The 10,740-nt window shown below is 33.5% G+C and overlaps 2 protein-coding genes across 2 annotated transcripts; one reads left to right on the plus strand and one right to left on the minus strand.

Moving 5' to 3' along the window:
* Window positions 1-4,233: 4,233 nt before the first annotated feature.
* Window positions 4,234-6,035, minus strand: LOC124361531 (cAMP-dependent protein kinase catalytic subunit beta-like). The gene has a single exon (XM_046815588.1). It carries the CDS (start codon window positions 5,819-5,821, stop codon window positions 4,757-4,759), a length of 1,065 nt encoding a protein of 354 aa, XP_046671544.1. The 5' UTR covers window positions 5,822-6,035; the 3' UTR covers window positions 4,234-4,756.
* Window positions 6,036-7,492: 1,457 nt separating this feature from the next.
* Window positions 7,493-8,755, plus strand: LOC124361329 (flotillin-2-like). Its single transcript, XM_046815378.1, has one exon. It carries the CDS (start codon window positions 7,493-7,495, stop codon window positions 8,753-8,755), a length of 1,263 nt encoding a protein of 420 aa, XP_046671334.1.
* Window positions 8,756-10,740: the final 1,985 nt, after the last annotated feature.

The raw sequence follows: 10,740 nt of genomic DNA on the forward strand, positions 1-10,740 counted from the left end.
TGTTCCCGAAACTGAAGAGGCTCATAACAGGACAACTCTACGCTACGATTGACGAGATAAAGACGACATCGAGGAAGGAGCTGAACAATAACACAAAAACTACTTTTTGAAATTCTTCGAGGATTGGATGGAAGAAACGTTAATTGATACAAATGTATAATAGTATGTAATGGGGATTATTTTGAAGGGGGGAAAATTGAAACTGATAATTAAATAAACAACTTTCAAAGTAAAGGCTGCGATATTTTTAACAGTACCTCGTGCGTATTGCAATTTGTATGAGTAACAGGTTTTTATCTAAGTAGAATCAGGCTGTATAATTAGTAACGCATCGTGACGAAAGTTGGCTTTGACTTTATATGAATAAATAGAAAGGTTCGTTGTTGAAGCTAATCGGCTCAAGGATGGTATAATACAAGGTAACATTGTTTTTCTTCACAACTTCACCATATGCCTAAATTGTTGAATTAATTTTAATTAAATTGGTATAAACGTTCTGTAAAAAATGTAAACAGACGATAACTTGTAAGATTATTTGAAGATAGGAAGACACACTTGCAAGACCAAAATCATTTTGGGAACAACTAACCTGGACATGTTAGTACTCCATGGAACTTAATCAAAATTGTCACTTCGTTTTTGTCACCAATCGGACTAAAGTGGTAGAGTCTTAGGCCAAATCTGTTTTGTACACAACTATTTTAGATGCTTTATAGTTTGATAGATTATAATAAAAGCATAAATATTCTGTAAAACTAATCTTAACCATAGATAATTCATCGTTTCTTTTTCAGTTAAACTGGTGGAGTTTCTGCGTCAAAACCTTATATGCTAAACTACCCTGCATGATTTATGATATATTAATCTGAAGCAAACTGGTATTGACATTCTATGGAACAAAGTCTAAATTATAATAATTCGTGATATTTAATACTTTACGATTTCGCTGCTTCAGCTCACAGATCAGACTTAGGAAGGCCAGGTTAGGTTTGAAGTTTTTTTTGTATTTTTTCAGTGGTAAAAAGATTCAAATTATAAAAATACAAGTTATAAAATAAAAGTTATTTAGCTTATCCTTTAGATTTTATCACTGTTTACTTAATTACAATGCTCTTAGATGGCTTGAAAAATATGTTTACTAATTACATTTGGTTTCTTTTTAAAAGGAGTGTATACAGAAAAAACTGTTCCTATGCCTTTTATTATAGTAGCTTAATCATTAACGTGCTTAAGTTTCATGATTTAATATACACTACGCATCCGCAAGTTCGGAACATGGAACAGTCCAAATTTTAAAGCCAATGAATAAGTTGCTGCAATGAGTGGGGTACGGTAAACCCAATATAACTTTGTTCCGTTTATTGTAAGGAAAAATAATTTTTATTGCTAGTGATTGTGCCTTTCCAAAGGATTAATTTCAATTAGTACACATGAAGCTCAAGCAAAGAGTTTTAAACATTTTGTACTGTTCCCTCGTTGCCCTCGAGAGACATCAACAAACAAACAATGTTTAGCAAGTGTTCTCGAGGTGTACTCAGTCCATTCACTAGTACATTACCACGTAAGCAGTAGAGTGTAAAATTTATTATAAATTATTATCTAAGTGTTTATCTATTTAACTACTTAAGATGCTATAAACCAACTGGCTATAGACACGGCCTGGCTGTATTGGGGGTCCGTGGCTATAAACGAATGCGGGACCCTTATTTTCAACCTTGTGAGCGATACCGGTACCCTTACCGTGGAGTATGTAACACCTCTCAAAAAAACGGATCCGTGTTTTAATTAATTTACATGAATTATTAAAGATAATCCTTTACGCTATTTTTCTAGTAAAACGAAATTAAAACAAATATTTAAAGTAAGAACTTTGTCAATGAATAATACTAGTAATCGCCAACTACCAGATGAGTTCTGGATTAAGAAACGTTTTAACTGCAGTTACCTGATTCCTTCCCAGTAAATGTTGCAGTAGAAGCTTGGTATTAATTTTCACATTAAACATCGATTAAATTTACCCATTCAATACACCCTAGTACTTTTTTATAGGCACCAAAAGCTCCAATTTTCATCACAAATAGTAACTGTGACTGATGAAAATTTAATACAACGAGACCAAATCTGCCCTATTGGTTTATATATTGTTATATCCTTTTTAAGTGATAAAATAGATCCCGTTCTACACTCACAAAGACTGAATTGGAGAGTATGGCTTGAGCAACACTTGATCTGAGTATACTTTTCATTTTTAAATTAGAAAGTACTCTTTCTCGTGTGTCATATAATCATAGAGATGATTTACACAAATGCATGAAGAAAGCCACGAATGATCTCTTCCACTTGATTTTCCAGTAGCTTCCTTTTTCTTTGTTATATTTATTCTGAGCATTTTACTCTCATGAATAACTTTTAATAACGTGATTTTGCAATAGTTATATCACGTCATAGTTAGCAACTAACATGCCCAATTAAAAAAAAATAACCACCATTTAATAAAGTGTTTCGTGTAGTCGTATATGAACTTCTTTTTCCATTTTCCCCTTTGTAGGCAATCCCATGTCTTCCTATAAGTAAAACAATTATTCTAAAACTAGTCTCCTAGTTTGAATTTCCCTCTCTCTTCTGTTTGCTGCTCATTAGCTGGAAGTTTTATAATGTATAGTTATGTTTTTAGTACGGAAAGCAGCCGTTGCCGCAAGTCGATGAGTGGACGTTTTCGTAAATTCTCATAGACATATAAATAGGCTATGCTAAAACAACATGGTCGTTACTGAATGTAGAATTATCGTTCGCTTTATGTCTAAAAGCCAACATGAACAATATTCGAGTATTTTGTTTATTTGGATTGAATACGATAGTAATTTTCTTCACATCACGTAGCTATGGTAGGAAGGGTTAATTAAATTTTGATGTTGAGTTTAGCTCCTGTTCACCTGCCTCTTATTGTAACGTCAGGTATCTGACGCTGTCTCAGACTTGACTCCTGGAATCTGGTCGTGTCCGTCTGAAGAGATCCAAAAAAGTCGGTAACGTCAAGCGTGGCTTCCAGACTGAATACCTATCTTTGTTTATTTATGATAATGAAAAATATTAATTTATGAAAACATTTTCATCAAAAGCCTCCGCCAGTCTTAAAGCGCTTCACTAGGAAAGTACAGTTTACAAAGATAAAAAAACTTGTATCTATAACTGATAGTGGTTTGTCATACATTTTACCTCTGGTATTCGATTTAGAAATATAAATTATGAAGAACGATAGTCTGTGTAAAAGATTCATTACTCATTGTCGATATTCTCCGTTAATTAGTAATATGACGTAGTAAAATATTAATACTCTTTTTATCTGCCCGGGGTATATTTAAGACCTCTTCCAAGTTCTCCGAATGCATTTTATATCAACAAACTGTATTTATTATTTATTTAAAGGGAGGGCCGCCAAAATTGTTATTGCATTCACAATTTGAGATGTATGAAACTATTTATGATAGGAAATTTAAAGTAAAAAGATGGGCTATAACTAAATATAATTATTTTCAATTGCTATCGGTCATTTGGAGGAATCTCGTGCTAACATCGTTCAGCCCGGCGCGGGTTGGAGAATTTAGCCTCCTTAGGCCCCATCAGGGACTCTACCAAACCCTCTGGTTTAGGGAGGGCATCGGTGATCACCGACTGTCTGACCTGGCTAGACCACCTCTTCTTTGAACCAGCTCACCGTAAACCCAATCAATCTTTGAGTTCTTTTATTTGTGGTGACGAAGACCGTTTGGGGTGTACATTAATATCTGTTTCTCTGAAAATTCTTTGCTGACTGTAACATTGTCCCACAAAGGATAAGTTGCAAAGTCGTTAATGGCACAAAAAGTGCCGATTTGTTTGTGTAATGTCATGAATTTCTACTATCCCGCATCGAGAGGGAATTGGGGGTAGTTATGCATTTAAAATACATTTATTGGCTTCAATAATGTTTGGATTAGTCTGATAGTGAAAAGTTAAGTTATTTAAATACATATGTATTGAAGGCAAAGTATGGAACAAAATGGGATTCGTAATCATTATTTCTTTCTCTGACTTCAGAGATGACCAATACCTTAGCGTCCAGTTGAGAGTTCTGATGAATCTACTTTTGGGTCTACAACATCTGATTAATGAAACTTGATCAATAATTATCATATAATTATTTATAGTTTGAGAGAAGTTACAATCATGTAATAGCTAGTGCATCTATAAAATCCATTTTTGGCACACATGGGACTGAAAGTATAGAAATACAATAAACAGACAAGCCACTATGTACTTTTAATACTACTCATCCTTTGTCATAACAACCTTCTTCATAAAGAATTTATTATTGAAAGCATAAAAAAGACATAGAATCCAATATTTTATTCTATGTGAAATAGAGGAAAATTCCGTCAAAACGTAACCTATAAACTCAGAAGGCTTAATATTCCATTTCCACATCCCTCAGCCCTCTCAGAAGAAGAAGGAGTTCCAAAACAGTTATTATTATCCCCCTTCACAATAAGGAACTAAATCATTAGTTCCCATATCCAGAAAAACTTCGAGAACAGTTTATTTTGAGTATAGACTACCTATATCAATCACCTTCAACAAAATCGCGTTAGTTTAATTTAATTTATTTTATTACTTGCATGAAAGAGAGATTTTTAACCTGTGATGTTTTATGACAATTTTAAGCACCAAATATTTATACCTTGATTTATTACAAATTTATTACCAAACATATACACGATTAAAACCCTTCAAATTCTTGGGCAAATCGTTCTGTTTCGGACACTTTTAGAGTAATATCATTATAATTTTTAAAATTGTCACCTACTTTATTTACTTGTGGTACAAAGGGTGGATCCATCTTCCTGTTTAACACCATCATCCAATCAATAGGTCGGAACCACGGGTGGTCTTTTATGTCTTTTACTCCATGTTTGAGAGAACCAATCCGCAGTGAAATGTTTGGCTGTAATAATTGTTTTATTAAATCTTTAGCATCTGGCAAAGCTTCGGGTGTAAAAACGTATCTGTTTGATAGAATCTTCTCGTAAATCCTTATTGGCTCTCGAGAAACAAAAGGTGATCGCCCACAAATCATTTCGAATATGAGAACTCCGAGAGCCCACCAATCCACCGCTTTACTATATCCTCTATTCAACACAACTTCTGGAGCTAGATATTCTGGTGTTCCACATAAAGTCCAAGTCCGAGATTTTAAAATTTTACCAAATCCAAAGTCTGTCAATTTAATGTATCCGGTATGATCTAAAAGAATGTTTTCAGGTTTAAGATCTCTATAGATAATGTCTAAGTGGTGTAGATACTCTAATGCTAAAACCACTTGAGACGCATAAAATCTCGAAAGACCATCGTTGAATTTGTGGACCCGTCTCAAAGAAGTAAATAGGTCGCCACCAGAAACAAATGGTAACACAAAGTATAAATAGCTGTTATCTGAGAAATAATTGACCAAATATATAATAAATGGAAAGTTAGTTACATTAAGAATCTTTTTCTCGTTAAGAATGTGTGGTATTTGTTTCGATTTTACAATAACTTTTTTATTTATTGCTTTCACTGCATAATATGTATCTTCGGTTTCATCCTTCATTAGCAAAACCACTCCAAACGTCCCTACTCCTATAATTTTCTTATGGATTAGCTTTTCAAATGTCAAACTGTCATTCTGAACATCAAGTTTTGAATCAAAGTTTTGCAATACCAATTTTTTTGATTCGTCCAAGAACCTCTGAAGGTCTTCTATTTCTAAAGGTCCATAATCTGGTAATCGATTAAAATTGGGCATATTATTCTTAAGCACAAGTTTGTGTTGAACATAATATTACACACGTATTTTATTATATTTTTCACTATTACGCACACTTTTGAAGATTTTTTCTAGTCAATTCATCTTTTAATAATGTCGTGTTCCATCTTGTTAAACAGTCAAACACAACTAATTTCACAGAATTTTACGAAACGCCCGTTCTAAATAAGCCGCAAATAAAGGTTATGTTATGTAGTTTATGGCAGTGATATGTACGCTTAACATATGACAGTAAACAAAATAATACTGAAGTTGGTATTTAAAGTGTATAATGTTGCTCGATTATACAATAAAAACCACTTATTGGACTAAACCGGCTCAGAATGCGGTCTTCTCCTTCGATCTCTTAATAAATGTAAATGTTTTAGAATCACAGTCTTTAAAATTGTTCTTAAGCCAAACCTAAGGATTTAGGTATACTCGAGTCAAACTCAAGAAATTTAACTCTATTTTACCAGTTCGATGGATGACTGTTATGCGTCAATCAGAATTACAACTACACATTTTTGTGTACAGTAATTCAATTGTTAGTGACTTACTTCATTTTAAAATTAACGTAAATTTATTGATTCCATAAACTGGTTGAGTTTATAGATAGGCAAATATTAAGGCTGAAAATACAACGTGCATCTCATAAGAACTGAATTAGAATAACTGTATTGAAAAACTTGCTCCCTACACACGTCATACTTTTCATGGTGGTGAAAATATTACGTGCTATTGAACAAATATTCCCTAAAAGTGAACGCTATAGTTCAAGTAGACATGATGTTTATAAAGATAAAATTGTGGAATGAAGATACATATCCTCCAGAATTGAGTTAAGTGGAATATCTAATAATTTAGATTGAGTACACAATCTTCAGCTGAAAGAAGACAGCCACCACACCCTAAAAACTTTCAAAGGTTCGTATTAGACCACATTTTACGAAAATGATGATTACACGAACCTACAACTAGTAGTACGAAGCCTCCCACAGAGATTTCAAAGTCATAACTATGGCTATCTAACACAACTGTGTCCTCAAAATCAGTAAACTTAAGAGATAGAGAAATGAATGGTTAACTACAACATACAGCTTAAATATTGAAAAGCACTATTAACAAACTGTTGAAATAAAACACACATACATTTTTATACATCAATTCCAAACTTCATCTAAAATATCAACTGTGATATACCGTAAAAAGTAATAAATAAATAATTTAACAGAACACAGAGTAATTGTTGTAATTTTGTAGACAGACTGTTATGTATAAAATTTAATTCAACCTAATATCATGTTTACCTTGCGACAACTGATTAGTTAACAAAATATGCATTGACCGATAGCTGTTATGTGACTTTGAACATATTCTAAATGTTTCTGTAACTTGTATTTTCATGTGATTTAAGTATAAATCTAAACCCATACTTGTTAGAATGAAGCTAACCTAAAACTAAACATTTAGGGTACAAAAGTTATGTATATTTTATTACTTTCAAATTAGGAAGCTGTATTGTTTCGGAGGATTGTATGAAAAAGTTTAGGAATAATTTCAGTTTAACGCACAGTTTTACTTTCACGATGATTGTTAAAAACGTGTCATAACGTGAATATTTTGGCTTTTCATTCGACACCATTATTATCGTTTTTCCATAATTACTTTATGGGTAACCATCTTACTTGTGGTCCAGATGAGGTGATAGTGATCTCCGGTGGGCTTGTAAGAGGAAAGAAAAAGAGGTACATTATTGGTGGTTACGCATACGCTATATGGTGCATAACAGATGTGCAGTATCTTTCGCTGAATCTAATGACAGTTTATCCTTATTGCCACCACGTGGAGACAATACTTGGAGTTGCTGTTACAGTATCCTCTGTGGCTCAATGTAAGTTCTTAAAAGATATGGAATTTTTAAAAATTGCAACAGAACAATTTCTGGGGATGGAAGAAGATCAAATTAAACGTACCATTTGTGAAACACTCGAGGGAACATTAAGAGCCATAGTTGGTGGCATGACGGTAGAACAGCTTTACAAAGACAGGGTAATGTTTTCTAAAAGAGTTTGGCAAGTTGCTGCACCGGATATGGCTCGAATGGGAATGGCAATAATGTCTTTCACCATAAGAGATATATGGGACGAGGAGAATTACCTCAGGTCACTAGGAAGGGCACAAATAGCAGCGGTCAAACGAGATGCAGCCATAGGAGTGGCCGAAGCAGAGAGGGACGCTGGTATCCGAGAAGCGGAATGTGAAAAAGAAGCACAGAATGTAATTTTCGAGATGAGAGCAAAAATTGGAAGCCATTCAAAAATGTACAATCTTGCAAAATCATCTTTTGATCAAGAAGTGAACGCTGCTAAAGCTCAGGCCGCTCTTGCCTATGAACTCCAGGCTGCTAAAATCCAACAGCAAATTCGTAGTGAAGAAGTACAAATAGATATTATAGAACGAAAGAAGGAAACTGAGGTTCAGGAAAAAGAAGTTGAAAGAAAGAATAAAGAACTTATCTCAACGATTCGACTTCCTGCAGAGGCTGAGAGCTATGAAATATACACAGTAGCACAGGGATTAAAAGCTCAAACTCTAGAAGAAGGCAAAGCAGAAGCTGAACAGCTGCGACTACTAGGTACTAGTGATGCACGTGTATTGCAGGTTACTGGCAATGCTGATGCACATCAAATGCTTTTAAGAGCAAACGTATTTAAGTCTTACCAAACTGCAGCTAAGTTGGCTCTTGTTCTGGAATCATTACCTAAGATCACAACTCAAATTTGCCTTCCCCTAGAAAAAGTCAAGGAAATTGTCATTATTGGAGGAAGCGACAATATAACGTCAGAACTTAGCAGGCTTATTGGACAGATACCTCCGTCTCTATCTGCATTGGCTGGGAAAGAATTAGAAAATCTTCTTAAGAAGAAATAATTTATACTGTTATATTTCACCCAAATCACAGTACCTATAATATTCTTTTCTTAATTGAACGCGAATATTCTCTCTATTCATATTTAGAGTATATTTGTGGACTTCATAATTTATTAATAAGTATAATTTGGAATAGTGGATTATTATTTATTAAAAGTGAAAAGGTTAGAGTAACATTATTTTGATTGGAACATTATTGTACTCATTAACGGGACTTTTGCCAGAATTTCATGAGAAGGCAAGGATTCACTGCCCATTAAAACCAATACTAAAACGCTCTGAACATTTGACCACTTTTCTCAAAAACTACGGAAAACATCTCAATGAACTTTTTGAATTTATAGGTATTTTACACGGTTTTGACATCTTGGTTTTCTAATATTTAAAAAATATCTAGTTTATGACTACTTAAAGGGCTGTTAGGTAAATAGTTTTTCCTTCCATTCTTATTTTTAAAACTTTATAGGTGAAAAGTACAAAAATCTCATATTAAAGTATACAAAAGGAAAGATGTCAGAGTACGCCGAGTTGAGCGTCTTGCACGGACTGGTTGGTTTTTTCGCGTACATCTCCATAGTCAAGGCAGCGTTATCAGTTACATCTCGCTCAAGTCGTCCTGAAATGACTTAAAACTCAAAACCTCATATCTTCTTCAAATCAATTTTTTCAGTATGAGCCATAAACGTATTCTAATTACTGTAATGATGTACACCACATATGAATTACTGATCACTTTTGTCCCTACCAATACATGTTATTCTACGTTTTCTGACCTAAAATGCCGCATGTTTATTAAATAAACCGGTTTAAGGTTTGGACATGTGAGGTCTTTGATTTTTTTTTGGATATGTGAACATTTGCCAGAAACAAAAATTGATTTTGTGTGGTTTTCAATATCATTAATAATGCTGATGGGGTAAACCAAAGTAAGCTTGAATTTTAATACTCTGTGAAAGGTTATAAAATGAAAACGAAATAAAGTTTGAAATATTTTATTGTTAACGTATTAGAGTGGCTATTGGAGTTAAGAAAAGTTTAATGCAAATGCACAATCTTCCTCGAGGTAGTAACACGTTTGCTTTGGAATCTCACCATCAATGGTCGGGGTTATTTCACTATGTACTATTTCATGGTACAAAGTGAGGCAACTATTCTTCACCGAATACAATTTCCTGTAAAGTTTCGACATTTTCCCCTATCACTGGTAATTAATTCTTTATAGAAAGGAATTTCAGTTAGAGTGGCTTTTAAAATATGGAGCAGGATATCTAGAGTTCTTAGTAATGACACGTGTTGTATGCTTTATTCATTTTCGTACTTCCTCTACTGCTAATTTTAACTAAAACCACTTTAACAATAAATATTTTCAATATCAATTAAAATGATTCGCTCTTAGTTGCATCTATGATCCTCGGAGCATAACCTACACTACACAATCTGACAGCTGCAGCACTGAATAAAATGCGGAGTCACATGACCTGCAAGAGCCATTCTTATTGCTTAATAAAACTTGTGAGGTTTGCTTGATACTAACCATAAAATAACTTTCAATAAATGAGATATTTATTGAAATTGAGGTTTTTGATACTAAGTTTAAATAGCATTACTGGAATTTTGACAGAAATCTATGTGAACTGTGTTGCCATTCAGCGTGTACATTACAGATCTGTTCTTAACTCGATTTTATAGATTTTGGACACGTGAGGTTCTGAATGTTACGTCATAAAATGTGCTCTTTATAAAATTTACAGATGATCTAAATTCACTGAGCATCTACCATACTTAATAAAGCCACTGTTATAAAAGAAAAGTAAATAACACGGAAATATTGCATCTTAGCCACAAAGGACAAAAAATAAATAGAAATAAATAAAGACCATTGTATAAGTGAGAGCAATATTTACAATGAAAGTAGTGAAAACTGTTCAGATTGTTGTTTTAATATAATGAATAAATGTATGAGGACAATCTTGTTTCGACATTCT

This window comes from Homalodisca vitripennis, chromosome 4 (assembly GCF_021130785.1).
Source record: "Homalodisca vitripennis isolate AUS2020 chromosome 4, UT_GWSS_2.1, whole genome shotgun sequence".
NCBI lineage: Eukaryota > Metazoa > Arthropoda > Insecta > Hemiptera > Cicadellidae > Homalodisca > Homalodisca vitripennis.